This window comes from Chiloscyllium punctatum, chromosome 36 (assembly GCF_047496795.1).
Source record: "Chiloscyllium punctatum isolate Juve2018m chromosome 36, sChiPun1.3, whole genome shotgun sequence".
NCBI lineage: Eukaryota > Metazoa > Chordata > Chondrichthyes > Orectolobiformes > Hemiscylliidae > Chiloscyllium > Chiloscyllium punctatum.
Window position 1 is genome coordinate 76091598 of NC_092774.1, and position 21104 is coordinate 76112701.

The following is a 21104-nucleotide window of genomic DNA, read 5'->3' on the forward strand; positions in this document are numbered from 1 at the left end:
GAGGGGCATGGATAGGGTGAGTACTTAAAGTCTTTTCCCCAGGGTAGGGGAGTCTGTGGCACAGCAAGGAACCGTAATGACCTCCTCAGGAGACAGACACGTGCTGCAACTGACAGGGTACCCTTCGTTGTTCAGTACTTCCCAGGGGCTGAAAAATTACGCCATGTTCTTCATGACCTGCAACACATTATCAATGAGGATGAGCACCTCACCAGGACCTTCTCCACACCTCCGCAACTTGCCTTTAAACAACCACTAAACCTCAAACAGATCATTGCTCTCAGGACAACTCAATACAACCCTGTCACGGTGGACGCTGCAAGACGTGTCAGATTGTGGACATAGATACCACTATTATGCGTGGGAACACCTCCCACCTTGTACATGGCAGGTACTCATGTGACTCAGCCAACGTTGTCTATCTTATACTTTGTGGGCAAGGATGCCCGGAGGCATGGTACATTAGGGAAACCGAGCAAAGGCTACGACAATGGATGAATGGGCACCGCACAACAATCAACAGACAGGAGGGTTCCCTCCCAGTTGGGGAACACTTCAGTGGTCCAGGACATTCAGCCTCGGATCTTCGGGTGACCATCGTCCAAGGTGGACTTCGGGACAGGCAGCAGAGAAAAGTGGCCGAGCAGAGGCTGATAGCTAAGTTCGGTACCCATAGGGAGGGCCTCAACCGGGACCTTGGGTTCATGTCACATTACAAGTGATCACCATTGCACCACACACACACATAGATATTCCTACACAAACACACATGGACACAGGTACACACAGATGTGCACACAGGCACTCACACACTCACACATGCACCCCCTCACACACTTAAGACACTGTGCACTCACTTCACACTCACAACTCCCAACCCAGATAGACACACACACACACAAAGACCCACATGCACACATATACTTTGTGTGCTGAATTTGTACTTGCAGAGTTACATTGCACTTTGCTCAAAAACTGCATCCATTGTTGTAGAACTCTGAGCTCAAAAACTGTACGAATTTATGTAAAACTCTGTTATATAATTTTTTAGATTAGAATCAATCTAAACATCAGGTCATAGACAGAGAACACAGGGGGCTAACTCCTTCAACATATTGTCTAGCTATCACCATTGTTAACAGCTAACCCGAGAATGCAACTTTAAAAAAAGGGTTTTGTGATTTACACATGAAAGAAGTGAAACTATCACTGTATTCTGACAGATGAAAGGCTTAACAGACAATCATTTTTTCATGTATAATTTCAGTTACATCACACTGCAAATTATTGCTAGAAATTCTGTGTTACGATCGAGCCCTCTATAATCACCTGATAGAGCGTCGCTCCGAAAGCTAGTGTGCTTCCAATTAAACCAATTGGACGATAACCTGGTGTTGTGTGATTTTTAATTTTGTACACCCCAGTCCAACACCAGCATCTCTAAATCCAGGCAACAGGAGTTTTTTCAAAACCCGAAAAGTAACGAAGTTTAACGACCAGAACCCGAAAATAAACGAACTCCCCTCAGAGTTCAGCAATTTTCAAAGAAGATTCTATGTTCTGTGATGAAGTTGTGCAATTGCATTTGAAAATTGCACATTATTTATATGTTTTTGAAGAAATAGTAGTCTTAATTACGAGAAAGACCAATCCCAAATAATAAGGTGACATGATATTAATCCAATGATATTTTCTTTAAACCGAAAAGTAACGATGTTTAAATGACGCGACCCCAAAATAAACGAAGCTACAACCCGAAAAATAACGAAGTTCAAATGAAACGAACCCGAAAATAAACGAAGTTCAGGCAATCGGAGTTTTTTTTAAACCGAAAAGTAACGAAGTTAACACAACCCAAACCGAAAATAAATGAATTTTAAGCGATCGAATTTTTTTCTATTAAAAGGATAACACCAGAAATAACCAATCTCTGGAGATTGATTTTGTTTTACTTCTGAAAGCAACGAAGCTCGGGAGAAAGAACTTTTTTAAAAAAAACAAAATTTAACAAAGCTTGGGAATTCAGATTCCAACCCTCCCCTCAGAGTTCAGCAATTTTCAAAGAAGATTCTGTGTTCTGTGATGAAGTTGTGCAATTGCATTTGAAAATTGCACATTATTTATATGTTTTTGAAGAAATAGTAGTCTTAATTACGAGAAAGACGAATCCCATATAATAAGGTGACACGATATTAATCCAATGATATTTTCTTTAAGAAGGATATCTAATTTACATAAATTGTCATGCCATGTATTAGTTCAATGTTAGTTCAAATGGTCAATTAATGTGTGAGTATTAATCTTATGAAAATTCTATTGTCCTCTTATCTTTGAACTGCAAGTTAATTCTGTGAATCAGCAGTACGGTTCACAGGCCATTTTGTAGTATTCTTTTAAATCGAGAAGCCATTTTGTTGAAATAAAAATCGACATATTTTGTTGCCTAAATTCCAACTTTAGATCCTCACACCCACCTCCCAATTCAATCTATCACGACCAGACTAGACAGCAGTTTCTTCCCCCAAGCCATCAGGCTCCTTAACACGATATGATTTGACTCTTTTCCATCTGAATATTTTTGCACATTTTTGAATTTCTGATCAAAAAATGTCCATTATTTATCATTCTTTTATTATGCTGTAACTTGAGTGTTTTGCACTCTGGTCCCTCAAAGTAGAGATGACAGAAACATTGGGAGCGTTCACAAAATTAATCCCGGGAATTGACATGTTTGCTAATGATGCAAGGTTGAGTCGCTTAGTTGAGCATTCGTTCGAGTTTGGAAGAATGAGAGGAGATCTTAATGAATAAATATCAGAATTTGAGTGGGCATGAAAGGTTAGTTGCCAAAAAGGTAGTGTTCATTCGTGGGAGAATCTCAGACCAGAAGGAATAGCCTCTAATCTTAAGTGTTTGCATATTTATTATGGAGATGAGGTGGACATCTTCTCTCAGAGGGTAATGAATGACAGGGCTATGGTAGTTCAATCACTAAGTATAATCAAGGCAAATGTTGGGCAGAATTTTAATCAACAGGGGAATCAATAATAAGGCATGAATGTGGATTTTTGGATTATAATATTAATCATTATGGTAATAAATGGTGGAGCAGATTCGATGGGGTGAATGGATAATTTTGGCCGAAGTGCTTATAAACATCCTGTGGGACCTTGACAGGGGAGATATGGATAAAATGCTTCAACTTATGTATGATATTCAGACTTAGGGTTCCACAGGATATGTCAGTCAACATTTTTCAGCATTTTCAGGAGAATGGGAATGAAGGTGATAATAGCTACAGCAGAGTAAGAATGGAGGGAGACTGTAGCATTAAGATTCACATTTTTGAGGGAGGGAGAGAAGAAAGAATGTTCCACAGAAACCAGAATTGTCTGTTTTGAATTTCTATACTGTCTAGACAGCAATGTCTTCTGTAATCTCCTTTTACAGGATACGAGAAAGGGAGGATTTACAGACAGAAATCTCAAGACAAGATCTGATAGAGACAATCAATTCATTGACATCGGCCTTTGAATCTAGTAGAATTTTTTTATTTCTCTCCTGTCCTGTCTGCTTCACAAGGTTTCAAACATCAGTGAGACTGAGGTATGCATACCTGAGTGACAGTGTTCCAAAGAATTGACTGTGGAAAGAGCTTTAAGCGGGTACACAGCCTGAAATAGCAACACCCCATTCGCAGCAGCAATAGATGGAACACGTTCCATACATGTGTGGTCTTTCAACTGATTGTCAAAGCTGGAGAGAGACAAGGATTCCCACATCATGGAGAAATCGTGGGAGCAAAGCAGTATCTTCGCCCTTTCCATTCCTCATCCTGGGAGGGAGAGGGAGAGGGAGGAAACGCTATTCACTTGTAGCAACTGAAGTGAATCGAGGGAGGGAGCGGACTCTGCAAAGGTGTCAGATGCTCTCTGTCCTTCTTAACGGTATATTAATTTTTCCCCTCAGTTTGACACGTTTATTTAAGTACAATTTGCATTGTGGAAAAAGATCGCTTCTTTCCTCATGTTCAGATTTAAAAGGGTAGTTACTCATGGGATGGAGCAGAATCTAAGGGATTGGCACGTTGCTATAAAATGTAGACATATGTTGCTCCATATGGTGTATATCTGATATTATTCACTTTTATAAAAGCTTTGTGGCTATTATTTTTCACATTCTAATCTAGCACTGAAGTTATATTCTGTATTTCTTGTCATCTTTTTTATTAAATAGGACAGCAGAAAGTCATTCAGCAACTTTACTGGTTTGTTTTTCTCAAGTAGCCTTGACATTTCATTTTCATTGTCCTTGATTCAGCTCCATTTCCAGCGCCTTTGTAGGCAGCTTGTTCCAGGTTATTGTCACCGAAATGAAGATTTCCTCCATACACACTTAAGGCTATCTGGCTGCATGAGGGTTTTCGGGTTTCTGTGTCCTGAATAATATGTGATCAGGCATCTGACAAACTATAGGAATTGTCACCAATGTTATGGTCATTTAACAGTACTGACTGTGATCACGTATTTTGTGAATTTATTTTTGCAGAAACACATGTAGAAAGAAATCTGAAAGCAAATGATACATCAACTTCTGACAGAGCATCTTGATTCATTGGGATTTGAATATCAGCAACCATTCCAATTGAGAAGAAATGTTTGCGTTTGTCTGCTTGAGAGATTTTGGACACTTTGGCAGGAAGAATACGGAGACACAGTGCACTGACTGTGAAAATTGCTTGAAACCAGTTACTCAGTTTGGGGAATCAAAGTTTCATCCCTCACGGTGGAAAGAGATTGTGTACCCATTCTGTTGGTAATTTCAAACCCAGAGCGACACAAGGAAAACTCTCCCCATGGGGAAACTGTGGAAATGTGGGGACTGTGGGAAAGGGTACCCTTCCCCGTCAGTGCTGGAGACTCATTGAAGCATTCACACAGGGGCGAGGCCATTCACCTGCTCTGTGTGTGGGAAGGGATTCAGTTGGCTGTGCAACCAGATGATGTACTGGCATGTTCACACCGGGGAGAAGCAATTCACTTGCTCCAAGTACAGGGATACATTCGTCAATTCTCCTGGCCTGCTGAAACATCCTTGGGTCCGCAATGGGGAGAGGCCGTTCACCTACTGTCACTGCAGGAAGGGGTTCATGAGTTGATCCACCCTGCAGACATACCAGTTGGTCCACACTGGGATAGGCTGTTCTCCTGCCCTGACTGCAGGAAGGGATTTGGTTGGGTGAACAACTTCCGGAGGCACTAATGAGTTCATGTGCCATCACTGGGAGCGAAGGAGCAATGGCCAAGTGATATTATCAACTAGATTACCCACTCAACTCTGGGAACTCCCGGGTTTGAATCCTGCCACGGCAGATTGGAATTTGGTCAGAAATCTGGAGTTCAGAATCTAATGATGAAACCATTTTCAGGGGGAAAACGTCCTCATCTGATTCACTCATGGTTTTTTTTAGGGAAGGAAACTGCTGTTGTGGAAAAGGATTCACTCAGTCGTCCCAGATGCATCCTTTACCCGGTCTGGCCTACACATGACTCCAGAGTCTCTGCAATATGGTTGACTTTAAACCCCTATCCCCACCCCTGCCCCCGGAAAATGAGTGGGGAGAAATTTACTTGGATCTAGTATATGGGTTGAAATTGCTGAGTGAGACATTACTTCCTCCGGGTTAAGACTGTATCAAGGATTCAGTTACAAAGGGACACCTCAGTGCTTACCAATAGTAAAGCAACTGGGGTGGCAGGGGAGGTCAGGGATGTGTGTGTGCTTTGAGCTTCAGCTGTTGAAGAAAAGGAAAGCTACTTTTTGTAATTTTTTTGCTGGGGAGATCATGAAGCTGTAACAAAGTTGGGTCGCAATAAAGATTACCTAAATTCGGACTCAGACATTGAAAGATTTAAAATCCAACAGGCTTCTGTTTTAAAGCTGCTCACTCAGCTTCCAGCACTAAGGTGCCAAAGTCGTGTATCAGAAGGAGCAGTGAATCAGTAGCAAGTATCGTTAGAAACTGTTAAGATTTTCATTTCTGCAGGCACTGCATCGTTTCATCAGCATTGTAATGTTTACTGGCAGCAGCAGGAAGTGTTGTGGCTGTGTTCATGAGAAACAACGTTAAAAATCACATAACACCAGGATATAGTCCAACAGGTTTATTTGGGAGCACGAGCTTTCGGAGCACTGCTCCTTCATCAGGTAGCTGTGGAGCAGGATCATAAGACACAGAATTTATAGCAAAAGATCAGTGTCATGCAACTGAAATGATACATTGAACAAACCAAGATTGCTGTTAAGTCTTTCATCTTTTAGAATGGGTTGCAGGTTTCAGTTCATTAATATGCAAATCCTAGAACTTCTTTTAAGTCATATCCTCGAGATAACTTAAGGTAGATAGGATAGTGAAGAAGGCATTTGGTATGCTTTCCTTTATTGGTCAGAGTATTGAGTACAGGAGTTGGGAGGTCATGTTGCAGCTGTTCAGGACATTGGAATATTGTTGGAATATTGCATGCAATTCTGGTCTCCTTCCTATCGGAAAGATTACAGATTACATTACAGTGTGTAAACAGGCCTTTCGGTCCAACAAGTCCACACCGACCCGCCGAAGTGCAACCCACCCATACCTCTAACCGAACACTATGGGTAATTTAGAATGGCCAATTCACCTGACCTGCACATCTTTGGACTGTGGGAGGAAATCGGAGCACCCGGAGGAAACCCACGCAGACACGGGGAGAACGTGTAAACTCCACACAGTCAGTCGCCTGAGGCGGGAATTGAACCCGGGTCTCTGGCGCTGTGAGGCAGCAGTGCTAACCACTGTGCCACCGTGCCACCCATAAGATGTTGTGAAACTTTAAAGGGTTCAGAAAAGATTTACAAGGATGTTGCCAGGGTTAGAGGATTTGAGCTATAGGGAGAGGCTGAACAGGCTGGGGCTGTTTTCCCTGGAGCGTCGGAGGCTGAGGGTGACCTTATAGAGGTTTACAAAATTATGAGGGGCATGGATAGGATAAATAGACAAAGTATTTTCCCTGGGGTCGCGGAGTCCAGAACTAGAGGGCATTCCTTTTGGGTGAGAGGGAAAGATATAAAAGAGACCTAAGGGGCAACTTTTTCACGCAGAGGGTGGTACGTGTATGGAATGAACTGCCAGAGGATGTTGTGGAGGCTGGTACAATTGTAACATTTAAGAGGCATTTGGATGGGTATATGAATAGGAAGGGTTTGGAGGGATATGGGCTGGGTGCTGGCAGGTGGGATTAGATTGGGTTGGGATGTCTGGTCGGTATAGACGGATTGGACCGAAGGGTCTGTTTCCATGCTGTACATCTCTAAGACTCTATGACTCTATTTTATAAAAAGAAGTGACAGCTCAGACAATGCATAGAAGGTGTGAGGTTCAAGTCTGTCAGTATCTCAATCTTGAGTCAGACTGGTTCTATTTCCAAAGTAGGAATTTATAAAATATTACATGCATTGACTGCCTGCAGATTGTGCACTTTTTGAGCAAAATACAATGTATTTGCATATATAATTTCGCAAATTCACCCTATTGACTTATGTGCATGTGTGTGTGTGTGTGAGAGAGAGAGAGAGAGAGAGAGAGAGAGAGAGAGAGAGAGAGAGAGAGAGAGAGAGAGAGAGAGAGAGAGAGAGAGAGAGAGAGAGAGAGAGAGAGAGAGAGACTGTTTTGTATAGTGGAGTCACATGTAGTGTGACATCAACCCAAAGTCCATTTGAAGCCATCCTCATGGCTATTGATACCCAAGTTTGGAATCCAAGTTGAACTTAGCCTCTGCTCGGCCACCAGAAATGATTAAGCAGTTACACAACACACGTTGGAGAGTGTAAGGTGGGACTTGCCTTTTGATTTGCAGAAGGTGGGAGGTTCTGGATGCTGTGATCCAGGGCAAACACATACTGGTGGACATTCGGCTCAGAGAGATGGAGCTGAAAGCGAGGGTGCAGACCTTTGATGAAAAAGATAACCAGACATTTTATTCCAGGAGTTGGTCATTCCTCTCCGGACAGACCCTTCTGATTGAGTCAGTGGACAGGGTCAGGAGGTGTGAGCGTGGATCAGGCAGGTAAAGGGGATCGGAGAGAGGGCTGCAAGGAAGTGGAGGAGCAAACTGGCTGGGTACTGGGAGTACGAACAACATTGGGGAGGTGGTGGTAAGGGACAGAATAGTGATAGGGATTGTCTCTGGTCTCCACAGTTGGTAGCAGGAGGCCAGATGACATCGGTGTCTATCTGGTGCCAGGATTCGGGAACCAATGTGCTCAGGGCTGAAGATGTGGGAAAGGGAGGTTACAGCAGGTGTGGTCCACAAATGTCAGGAGAGAGCCTCTGCTGAGGGTGCGTGAAAAGTTAGAAGCTAACTCTGGATGGCACAGTGGCTCAGTGGTTAGTACCGCTGCCTCACAGTGCCAGGGGTCCATGTTTGATTCCATCCTTTGGCAACTGTCTGTGTGGACTTTGGCACGTCCTCCTCCTTGTGTCTGTGTGGGTTACCTGTGAGTGCTCTAGTTTCCTCCCACAGTCCAAAGATCTGCAGTTTAGGGTGGATTGGCCATGCTTAAGTGTACAGATTAGAGTGGGTTAGCCATGAGGAACTGTAGGGCTGTAGGGTCAGCAGATGGGTGTGGATGAGATGCTGTTTGGAAGTTCCGTGTGAATTCGATGGGCCGAATGGCCTGTTAGAATTATGATTCTACTGCTTTCGCCACGTATATATTGAGAAATGATTAACCCAAGTCTGATGTGGGAGGAGTGGGTTCCAGTTTGTGAGATATCAACACCGGTCCTGGGGAAGGTGGGATTTGGGCAGTCTCTCCCCCCCATCCTCTGCCCCCCGTCCAATCTCTCCCCACCCACTGTCCCCTGTCCATTCTCTCTACACCCCCACCCTTCTGCCCTGCATTCTCTTCCTCCCCACCTCTGCCCACCAGTCTTTCACTTTCCCTCACCATCGGTCTCCACAATCTTCTCCATTCCCATCACCCTCTGATCACCCCAGTGTTCTCATCCCCCCACTCTTTGTCCCCCGGTCAATTATCTCTCTCACCCCCTGACACTCTGCCCCTCCGTCCATTCTCTCTCCTCTTCCAGCCACTCCCTGTCCTTGTGGATGCCTCAAACCCTCTTTAATCGCTGTATCCAACCCTTCTAGGAAGAGAGAAAGAGAATGGATGTTGATGACTCTACCTGGTCGACACAGCTGCACGAGAAATGACTGATCTTTAAAATTGAGAATAGCTAAAATGATATATTCAGAAATATCATGAAAGCATGTTCAACTTTATCGAAAAGCTGCAGACATCTTTCTGAAACTTGCATTCAAATATGTCCAGTTAGTCCACAGTTGAGGACAGGGTGTAATTTGTGGATGGCCTATTCCTAGTCTTGTGAAATTGATTCTGACTATGCAGAAATAGAACCATAGAGTTGTACAGTATGGAAACAAACCCGTCGGTCCATGCTGACCAGGTATCCTAAATTAATCTAGGCCCATATACCCATCCAAATGTCTTTTAAATTTTGTAATTGTACTAGCCTCCACCACTTCTTCTGGCAACTAATTCAATACATGCAACACCCTTTGCGTGAAAAATTTGCCCCTTAGGTCCTTTTTATATCTTTCCCCTCTCACCCAAAATTTTCGTTCTGGACTCTCCCACCCAGCGAAAAGACCTTGTATATTTAACATATCAATGCCCCTCATGATTTTATAAATCTCTATAAGGTTTTATAAACCCTCAGCATCCAACGCTGTATGAAAAACAGTCCCTGCAGCTGAACCCCTCCAACCTTCGCAACTTATTTATAAATCGTTTTTGAACCCTTCTAAGTTTCACAACATTATTGCTACTGATGATTAATAGGCTGTGAACAATCTATCTTGTTCAGGGCATAAGAGGGGGAATTAACATTCAAACTGTTTTTTTCTGACTGTGAGGTCCCTTTTAAATATTTTCCCTGTAAATGGAAATCTATGCCCTCTCGCTTGGGATTCCCCTACCCTGGGGAAAAGACATTGAAAAGTTGAGGAGTCACACAAAATGCAAACGCAATAAAATGTCGAGCTACAGGTAAAAAAAATTGGCTTCACCTTTTTTTTAAACTCCTGTTGCCATTTGACATTCGGGTACAAAATCTTGTCAGCAACACCAGCATCGCCACAGACCACACTGCGCATACTCCTCGGTGTCAGTAGGTATTGCGCATGTTCAGCGGTGTTAACAAGAACTGCGCATGCTTCACGCTGTCCACAATTACGGACCGCGACCTTCTTTTGATGGACCAATGGGGGGCTCGGGATGAGCGGAAGGAGCCTGGTTCTTTTGTCAATCAGAGCCCCGCTATTGTCTGAATACGGAAGTTTGATCATGAGCTTCTGAAGTTGCTACTGCTGTTGTTCCTCTCTGAATAAAGACTGAGCTTTACCCCAGACTGCAACTTCCTTCCTCTGTCCAACATCTGTGAGTACGGCACTTTCTTTTCTCACTCCCTTTTCCATTTGTTTTCATTCTGGGGTTCAATTTTTGTTTTGCAGTAATTGAAAGGAAAGGGAGTGAATCCCGGCGAGGGGAGAGACTCTGGAAAAGTTAGTCCAAGATTGTGTCTCAGTTTGCAAACACATGGCAAATGTAGTAGCACAATGTGAAGTTATCGCATTTGCTGTTTTACAAAAAAGCAGAAAGGAGACGCATTCCTTAAATAGTGATATATTGGGATGTGAAGAAAGTGAGGACTGCATATGCTGGAGATCGGAGTCGAAAAGTGTAGGGCTGGAAAAGCACAGCAGTTTCAGGCAGCATCTGAGAAGCAGGAGATTCGACATTTCAGGCACGAGCCCTTCATCAGGAATGATGTGTTGCTATACAAACAGGCCTCAGCGTCCTTCTATATCAGCAAGCAATGAGCAAGGCAAGTGGTACATTAGCAAGAGGAATTGAGTTCAGAGGTGGCGATGTCTTCCTGCAGTTTGGGGCGGGGGGGGGGGGGTGTCATTGAATATATTCAAGGCTGAGTTCATTTGAATTTTCGACAACAAGGAAGTGGATGGTTCTCGGGGGAGGCAAGAAAATGGGTTTAAGACCAGTATAGAACAGTTAGACAGTCAGTCATTGCAGAAACAGACTGTTCTGACCATCTAGTCCATGCTGACTATGTTCTCAAACTCAACTAGTTGCACCTGCCAGTGTTTGGCCCATATCCCTCTGAAGCATTCCTACTCATGTGCTGATCCAAATGCTTTTTCACCCTTTTAACTGGACTACATCCACCACTTGAACTGAATTGAATTTATTTATTGTCACATGTACTGAGGCACAGTGAAAAGCATTGTCTTGTGATCAAAAAGGCAGATCACATAGTTAAGTGGCATAGTAAATAATAGGTAAACAGTGGCAAAAACAAAAACACAGGTTCAGGCAAGTCCTGAGAGTTTGAGAGTCCATTCAGTATTCTAACAATAGGGTAGAAACTGTTACAAAATTGGCTGGTGCGTGTGTTCAGGCTTCTGTACCTTCTTCCCGATGGTAGAGATTGTAGACAAACATTACCAGAGTGGGATGGATCTTTAAGAATGCTGGCGGCTTCCCTTGACAGCAAGCCTGGTAGATGGATTCTATAGATGGGAGGTTGGCTTTTGTGATTGTCCGGGCTGAGTTCACCACTCTCTGAAACTGTCTCCAATCTTGAATGGTACAGTTGCCATACCAGGTAGTGATACATCCAAGACAGCTTGTTGTGGATGACCACTCCCAGGAGCTTGACACTCTCCTCTCATTCCACCTCTGTGCTGTTAATGTATATGGGGACATGAGTAACATCCCGCCAAAAGTCAATAACGAGTTTCGTGGTTTTGGCCTGTGGGTCAGGAAACTGAGGATCGAGTTGCAGAGAGTGGGGCTTCGTCCAAGATCACGAAGTTTAGTAATCAGTCTCGAGGGGATAATAGTGTTGAAGACTGAACTGTAGTCAAGTAGGATTCTTAAGTACCTGTTCTTGGTGTCAAGATGTTCTAGGGAGGAGGAAAGGGCAAATGATATGGCATCTGACATGGATCCCAATTTGCTGATAGGCAAATTCAAAGCAATTCATGACCACCGAAGTTAGGGTAACTGGGCGGTAGTCATTGAGACATGCTGCATGAGTCTTCTGAGGCACAGGGATGATGTTGGCCCTCTTGAAACAGACAGGGACAATGGCCTCCTGCAGGAAGAGGTTGAAGATGTGCGAGATGACCTCTGCCAGTTGATCTGCACATGCTCTGAGTGCACGGCCTGGTCCTCCGTCTGATCCCATCACTTTCCTTGGATTCACACGAAGGAAAACTGATCTGACCTCTGGACTTTGTCTGGACATTCATTCCACACACAAACCACTCTTAAAAAAGGGTGCTTCTGATGTCTTTTTAAAATCTTTCTCCACTCACCTTAAAAATTTGCTCCCTAATCTTGAAGCTCACATCTGAGCGAAAGGACATCTCTATCCTTCGTGATTTTATAATCCTCTGTAAGGTCATCTCTCAATATCCTATGCTCCGGAGAAAAAGATTCCCAGTTTATCCATCTAGCTGTAGGTAGATTAATATCCAGTCATGATCTGTTGAATGCTGGTGCAGGCTTGAAAGACCAAATGGCCTACTCCTGCTCCCAAGTTTCTCTCACTGTGTGCAGAACAGCAAGAGCCTATAGGACACAGGAGCAGAAATTAGGCCAATCAGTCCACTGGGTCTGCTCCACCATTCAATCATGGCTGATAAGTTTCTCAACCCCATTCTCCAGCTTTCTCCCCTTTATTACAGACTCCCTAATAGTCAGAGGGAAATTGAGAAACAAATTTTGTAAGGAGATTTCAATTATCTGTAATAAAAATGGGGTGGTTATGGTCAGGGATTTTAACTTTCGAAACAGAGACTGGGACTGCCGTAGTGTTAAGGGTTTCGATGAAGAGGAATTTAAATGTGTACAAGAAAATTTTCTGATTCAGTAAGTGGATGTTCTGACTAGTGAAGGTGCAAAACGTGACCTGCTCTTGGGAAATAAGGCAGGGGAAGTGACTCAGCTGTCAGTGGAGGAGCACTTTGGGGCCAGTGACCATAATTCTATGAGCTATAAAAGAGTGATGATAAAGTCGAGACCAGCTCTAAATTGGAGGATGGCTAACTTGGTATTAGGCAAGATCTTCCAAAAGCTAACTGGGAGCAGATGTTCGCAGGTAAAGGGATGGCGAGAAAATGGGAAACCTTCAAAAATAAGAAACTGAGAGTCCAGAGACAGTATATTCCTGTGAGGTTGAAAGGGGAAAGACTAGGTAAAAACAAGGACTGCAGATGCTGGAAACCAGATTCTAGATTAGATGAAGGGCTTTTGCCCAAAACATCGATTTTCCTGCTCCTCGGATGCTGCCTGAACTGTGTTTTTCCAGCACCACTCTAATCTAGAACCTAGGGTGAAAGGGGAGGCTGGTAGGTGTAGTGAATGCTGAATGACGAGAGGAATTGAGCTTTTGGTTCAGAAAAAGAAGGAAGCATATGACAAGTATAGACAGGAGAGACCGAGTGAATCCTGACAGTACAAAGGCAGTTGGAGTATACTTAAGAGTAAACTCAGGAGGGCAAAAAGGGACCATGAGATAGCTTTGACAAGTAGAGTTAAGGAGAATCCAAAGGGTTTGTATAAATACATTAAGGAGAAAAGGGTAACTAGGGAGAGAACAGGGCCCCTCAAAGATCAGCAAGACAGCCTATGTGTGGAACTGCAGGAATTGGGGGAGATAATAAATAAGTATTTTGCATCAGTGTTTACTGTAGAGAAGGAAATAGAAGAAATAGAATGTGTGGAAACAGATGATATCTCGAAAAATGTAAAAATGTCTGTACTACAAAGGAGGTGGTGCTGCATATCTTGAAATGCATGCAAGTGGATAAATCCCCAGAACCTGATCAGTTGTACCCTAGAACTCTGTGGGAAGCTAGAGAAGTGATTGTTGGGTCCCTTGCTGAGGTATTTGTACCATTGATAGTCACACGTGAGGTGATGAAAGACTGGAGGTTGTCTAATGTGGTACCAGTATTTAAGAAAGATTGCAAGGAAAAGCCATAGAACTATCAACCAATGAGCCTGACATTGCCGGTGGGCAACTTGTTGGAGGTAATCCTGAGGGACAGGATTTACATGTATTTGGAAAGGCAAGGACTAATTCGGGACAGTCAGCATGGCTTTGTGCGTGAGAAATCATGTCTCACGAACTTGATTGAATTTTTTTAAGTAACAAGGGATTGACAAGGGCAGAGCAGTAGACATGATCTCCATGGACTTCAGAAAGGCATTCAACAAGGTTCCTCATGAGAGATTGGTTCGCAAGGTTAGCTTTCGAGAAATACATGGAGAACTAGCCGTTTGGATACAGATCTGGATTGAAGGTAGAAGACAGAGGGTGGTGGTGAAGGGTTGATTTTCAGACTGGAGGCCTGTGACCAGTGTCTGTGACCACAAGGATTGGTGCTGGTTCCATTACTTTTCGTCATTTATATGAATGATTTGGATGTGAGCATAAGAGGTATAGTTAGTAAGTTTGAGGATGACACCAAAATTGGAGGTGTAGTGGACAGCAAATAAGGTTACCTCCGATCACAACGGGATCTTGATCCGATGGGCCAATGGGCTAAGGAATGGCAGATGGAGTTTAATTTAGATAAATATGTGGTACTACATTTTGGAAAAGCCAATCAGGTAAGGTCCAAGGGAGTGTTGCTGATCAAAGAGACCTTGGAGTGCAGGTTCATAGCTCCTTGACAGTAGAGTCGCAGGTAGATAGAACAGTGAGGAAGGCATTTGGGTAGTAAAGTTGAGAGGTCACGTTGCAGGTATATAGGACACTGGTCGGCCACTTTCGGAATATTGTGTGCAATTCTGGTCTCCTTCCTATCAGGAGGATGCTGTGAAACTTGAAAGGGTTCAGAAAAGATTTATAAGGATGTTGCTGTGTTTGGAGGATTTTAGCTGGAGAGGCAGAATAGACTCAGGCTGATTTCCCAGAGCATCAGAGACTTTTGTGGGGGTGGGGGCGGGGGGGAGGTGGTGATCTTTCACACGTTTATTCTATCCATAATCCTCATGATTTTATAAACAGACAATGTCTTTTCCCTGGGTTGTGGAGTCCAGAACTAGAGGGCATCGGTTTAGAGTGAGAGGGGAAAGATTTTAAAAGGGACCTCAGGGACAAGTGTTTCATGTAGAGGGTGGTGCATGTATGGAATGAATGTCAGAGTAAGTGATGGAGGATGGTACAATTACGGCATTTAAAAGGCATCTGGATGGGTATATGAATAGGAAGGGTTTAGAGCGATAGTGGCCAAGTCCTGGCAAATGGGACGAGATTAGATTAGGATAATTGGTCAGCATGGACGAGTTGGACTAAAGGGTCTGTTTCCGTGCTGTACACCTCTACGACTTTACTTCAGGACTCTGAAATTGTTCATGAAAACCACTTCAGTAATCTGCCCAGTTTTAAGACTACAATATACAGGAGCAGAATAAGGCCATTTGGTCCAGTGAGTCTGGTCCACCAGTCGATCATGGCCGATATGTTTCTCAATCCCATTCTGTTACCTTCTCCTCGTAACCCTTGATCCCCTTGCTTATCAAAGACCTATCTATCCCTGTCTTAAATGTCCTCTGCAGTGATGAGATCCACAGATTCACCATCCTCTGCCTGAAGGAATTCCTCCTCATCTCAGTTCTGAAGGGCATTCCTTCACCCTGAGCCTATGTCCTCTGGTCCTCGTTTCTCTTACTGGTGGAAACAGTATCCACTGTATCCAGTCAGAGTCACACAGCACGGAAATAGATCCTTCGGTCCAACCAGTCCATGTCGACCATTATCCCAAACTAAACTAGTCGCACCTACATGTGCTTGGCCCAATATCCCTCTGAACATTTCTTATTCATGTACTATTCCAAATGTCATTTAAATGTTGTGACTGTAAGCGCATCTACCACTTCCTCTGGAAATTCATTCCACACATGAAGCACTCTGTGTGAAAATGTTGCCCCTTACTTTGTTTTTAAATCTTTCTGTTCTCACCTTAAAAATATGTCCGCTCGTCTTGAAATCCCTCATTCCAGGGAAATGACTCCTGATATTGATCTTCTCTGTATCCAGCAAGATTTTATAAATCTCTAAGAAGACCTGAAATGTTAGCTTGCTCTCTCTATGTGGACGCTGCCTGACCAGCTGTGATCTCCAGCATTTGTTGTTTTCAGGACGGATTCCAGCATCTGTTGCAATGCACTCCTAAATGTTGGCTACCTCTTTCCAGATCCTTCGAGACTTGACCTTACTCAACAATCCACTGTGCGGTACAGTCAATGAAGTTCCACATTGCATCTCTTTCAGCACACATGGGCAGCACATGGCTCAGTGGTTAGCACTGCTGCCTCACAGCACCAGGGACAAGGATTTGACTCCAGCTTTAGGTGACTGACTGTGTGGAGTTTGCACATTGTTCACCCCGTAGCTGTATGAGTTTCATCCAGGTGCTCCGGTTTCCTCCTACATCCAAAGATTTTCAGGTTAGGGTGAATTGGCCATGCTAAATTGCCCCATAGTATTCAGGCATGTGTGGGTTAGGTATATTAGTCGGAGGTAAATGGAGAGAGTGATAGGAGTAGGGAAATGGGTGTGGGTGGGTTACTCTTCAGAGTGTTGTTATGTACTTGTTGGGCCAAATGGCCTCATTCCGCACTGTAGGGATTCTATGTGGCAACCCCCCAGCTTTTTGCATTTCCGTAGGGGAAGTGGGGACAGGCCGAAAGTTCAGTGAGTGTGAAGCGAAAATTAAATGTAGTGCTTTGCTTGAGCTCAAGCTGAGTGACTTGGTGGCGGGACTGGAAAAGGAAGGTACGGTGTCTCAGTGGTTAGTGCTGCTGCCTCACGGCACCAGGGCCCCAGGTACAATTCCAGCCTCGGGACCGTTGTCTGTGTGGATATTGCACATTCTCCAACTGTTTTTTGTGGCGGATTTCTTCCAGTGCACCTGTTTCTTCTCACTATCCAAAGATGTGCAGGTTTGGGTGAATTAGCCATGTTAAATTGTCCATAGTGTCCAGGATGTGTAGGTTAGATGCATTAATCAGGTGTAAATGTAGAGCAATCGGAGTAGGGTAAATGGTGCTTTCAATTTCATGGAATTACAAAAGAAAAGAATGTTCCGCATAAAGTAGAATTGCTTGTTCAGAATTTCTACCCTGACTGACAGTGATGACTTTCATAATCTTTTTTTCAAGTGCATTTGAAGATCTGAAGACTGAAGTTTCAAATTCAACAGACGAAGGGCTTATGCCCGAAACAGGAACTCTCCTGCTCCTTGGATGCTGCCTGACCTCTGTGTATTTCCAGCACCACACATTTTGACTGACTCTCCAGCATCTGCAGTCCTCATTTTCACGTCAATGACAGACAGTCAATCAATCCATTGGGACTCTAACGATCTTCGATTTTGATTCTATGAGAAGGAGCAAAACTCTTTGGTTTCTGTTTCAGTCCGCTTTCAGCATCAGTGGAGCTGGATGAGAGACGCTACTGTGGCAGCGCATTAAGTGTGCAGCCTGTAACAATTATACAGCCTGGAAAGAGGAATTCACGGCAGGGAGGGGTTGTGCATGCGTTTGTGTGCAGCTGAAGCTTTGGCCGTGGAGAAATCAGAGGAATCTCGCCCCATGGAGAAACTGTGGAAGTGTGGTGACTGCAGGAAAGGCTTCAGTGTCCCATCTGCCCTGGAAATTCATCAGCGCAGTCACACCAGGGAGAGGCCGTTTTCCTGCCCAGAGTGTGGGAAGGGATTTATCCGCTCTTCCCACCTGCTGGACCACCGCTGGGTCCACACTGGGGAGAGACCATTCACCTGCCCTGAGTGCGGGAACAGCTTCACCCACTCCTCCCACTTGCTGGCGCACCAGCGTGTCCACACCGGGGAGAGGCCCTTCCCCTGCTCTGATTGTGGGAAGGCCTTCGGCAAATCCTCTGACTTACTGAAGCACCAGCGTGTCCACACCGGGGAGAGGCCATTCAGTTGCCCCGAGTGCGGGAAGGCCTTTAGCGATTCCTCTGCCCTGCTGAGGCACCAGTGGGTCCACACAGGCAAGAAGCCGTTCCCCTGCCCTGAATGTGGGAAGGGCTTCAGCAGTTCCTCCTCCCTGCTGACACACCAGCGGGTCCACACTGGGGAGAGGCCATTTGCCTGCCCTGAGTGTGGGAAGGACTTTACCCAGCCCTCCCAACTGCTAACCCACCAGCGAGTCCACACCGGGGAGAAGCCATTCTCCTGCTCAGTGTGCGGGAAGGGCTTTGCGGTCTCCTCCAACCTCATGGCCCACCAGCGGGTCCACACGGGGGAGAGGCCCTTCAGCTGTCCCGAGTGCGGGAAGGCTTTCAGCAATTCCTCCCACCTGCTGAGGCACCAGCGGGTCCACACCGGGGAGAAGCCGTTCTCCTGCCCAGAGTGTGAGAAACGCTTTAATCGCTCCTGCCACCTACTGACCCACCAGCGGGTCCACACGGGAGTGTAGACGTTTTATTGCCCTGAGTGCAGGAAGGGCTTCAGCAATTCTTCTGCTCTGCTGACCCACTGGCGGGTCCACACAGGGGAGAGGCCATTCAGCTGCCCTGAGTGCGGCAAGAGGTTCACATTTTCCAGCAACTTGTGAAGACACCAGCGGGGACACCAGTGCTCCCAACAATCGGATACCGCCAGTGACGCTACTGTGGACTAAACCTTGTGCCCCACTCTGACAGTGGGTGCAGTGGGAACATTGTTGGGCTTTTAAAACAATTTTCTGGACTGCACACCGCCTCGCACCCCCAAGTGCAATCCTAAAGTGGCTCGGGGTGACATAGTGGCTCAGTGCTTAGCACAGCTGCCTCATAGAGCCATGGACCCGGGTTTGATTCTACTGTTTGATTCTCCCGTGTCTGCATGGGTTTCCTCCGGGTGTTCCGGTTTTGCTCCCACTATACAAAGATGTACAAGTTAGGGTGAGTTAGCCTAGCTCAATTGTCCATAGTGTTCAGGGATGTGTAATGTGGTGCGTTAGTCAGGGGTAAATGGAGACTGGTCAAGAGTGTGGTGCTGGAAAATCACAGCAGGTCTGGCAGCATCTGAGGCGCAGGAGCATCGACGTTTTGGGCATAAGTCCTTCCTCAGCAATGATGCCTGAAACATTGATTCTCCTGCTCTTCGGACGCTGCTTAATCTGCTGTGCTTTTCCAGCACCAGACTCTCGACTGTGATCTTCAGCATCTGCAGTCCTCACTTTCTCCAAGTAAATGCAGCAACCCAGATAGCGTTAGGAGGTGAAGTTAGCATTTCGTGTATTAACACTCCTTCAGGACTGAAGAAGGGTTCTTCCCAAAACATTGACTTCTGTATCAGAAACAATTTACCAGGATGTTGCCGGGGGTCGGAGGGTTTGAGCTGCAGGGAGAGGCTATTTGGCTGGGTGAGAGATTTAAAAGGTACGTAAGGGGCAATGTTTTCATGCAGAGGGTAGTGCGTGTATGGAATGAGTTTCCAGAGAAAGTGGAGGCTGGTACAATTATACCACTTAGAAGGCATCTGGTTTCGGACATGAACAGGAAGGGTTTAGACAGATATGGGCCAAATACTGACAAATGGGACAAAATTAATTTAGGATGTCTTGTCAGCATCGATGAGTTGGACCAAAGGGTCTGTTTCCGTGCTGTATATCTCTAAGTCTACCGGTCCTGATGTAAATTTTAAAATGGAGTCCAAGTAACTTTGAATAGTTCAGTCTTGTTGAACTCACCTCTTGAAAGGTTTCAAATGAATCCCTCCAAGTGATACTGTTTAAAAATGCCGTGTTGGACAAAATATCCCATTAAGTTCGACACAAACCCACAGCTGAAGGCATCAGAAGTCACACAACACCAGCTTACAGACCAACAGGTTTATTTGAAATCACAAGCTTTAGGAGCATTGCTCCTTCTTCAATGCTGCTGCTTCATCACTTCACCGACAAAGGAGCAGTGCTCTGAAATCTCGTGAGTTCAAATAAACCTGTTGGACTCTAACCTGGTGCCGTGTGACTTCTGACCTTGTCCAGCCCAATCCAACACCAGCACTTCCAAATCAGAGTTGACTCATGAGATCGGATTTTATTCAGTGTGATTAAGTGAGGTGCTCATCTGAAAACTCAAAACTGTTGGAGCGACAAAGACACGAGTCAGTGTTACAGCACGGAGACAGGCCCATCGGCCCAAACTGGTTCATGCTGACCAAAACATCCATCAACAGTAACCCCATTTCCCTGCACTTGGCCACTATCCTTCTAAACCTTTCCTCTCCATGTATTTGACCAAATGCCTTTTAAATGTTGTTGTTGTATCTTCCTCAACCACTTCCACTGGCAGCTCATTCCATACACAAACCACTCTCTAAAATTTTTGGCCTACATATTTTTTTCAATCTCTCCCCTCTCACCTACAAATGTGTCCCCAGTCTTGAAATTCCCCCATCCTAGGTAAGAGGCAACAATCCTTAACCCTATCTATAACCCTCACAGTTTTATAAACTTCGCCTGTCATCCTCCTCTGCTCCAGCGGGAAAAACATCCCAGCCTTAATTCTAATTTGTTAATAATGGCACAGTGATAATTTCAGCTGTGTGTGTGTCAAGGATCTCTCATTTCTAAGCCAATGCAGTGCCTCTTAAGTTTACCTGACCTTAAAACAAATGGTACCCCATTCATTTAAAATGTCTATGGTTTCTGTGCAAAGTCAGTCCTCATTGGAAAACAGCCAATCGTGTCTTAAATCCCATAGGCTGCTTCTGACCAGGTGTGTATGCTCTGTTTGGAGATGTAGGAGTAAAACTTCACAATAAAAGATTAATACAGCCTTTATTCATGACTCATTATTAAATGCACTTTCTCCACTTACAGCTGTAATTGAGAGGCTTCTCTGAATTTAGTCGACGTGTTTGTAACAAGTTGTGAAACATGAAAGGGCTCTGAAAAGATTTACAAAGATACTGCCAGGGTTGGAGCTGTTGCAAGAG

The 21104-nt window shown here is 44.7% G+C and overlaps 1 protein-coding gene across 1 annotated transcript; it reads left to right on the forward strand.

The window, feature by feature from the left end:
- The first annotated feature begins 10351 nt into the window (after positions 1 to 10351).
- Positions 10352 to 20939, forward strand: LOC140460726 (uncharacterized). The gene is made up of 2 exons (XM_072555353.1): positions 10352 to 10497; positions 17317 to 20939. Exon 2 carries the CDS (start codon positions 17692 to 17694, stop codon positions 18595 to 18597), a length of 906 nt encoding a protein of 301 aa, XP_072411454.1. The 5' UTR covers positions 10352 to 10497; positions 17317 to 17691; the 3' UTR covers positions 18598 to 20939.
- The last annotated feature ends 165 nt before the right edge of the window (positions 20940 to 21104 follow it).

Excerpts from the sequence above, each read along its gene's own strand:
- LOC140460726 (XM_072555353.1), top strand. The coding sequence starts at position 17,692 with ATGCGTTTGTGTGCAGCTGAAGCTTTGGCCGTGGAGAAATCAGAGGAA.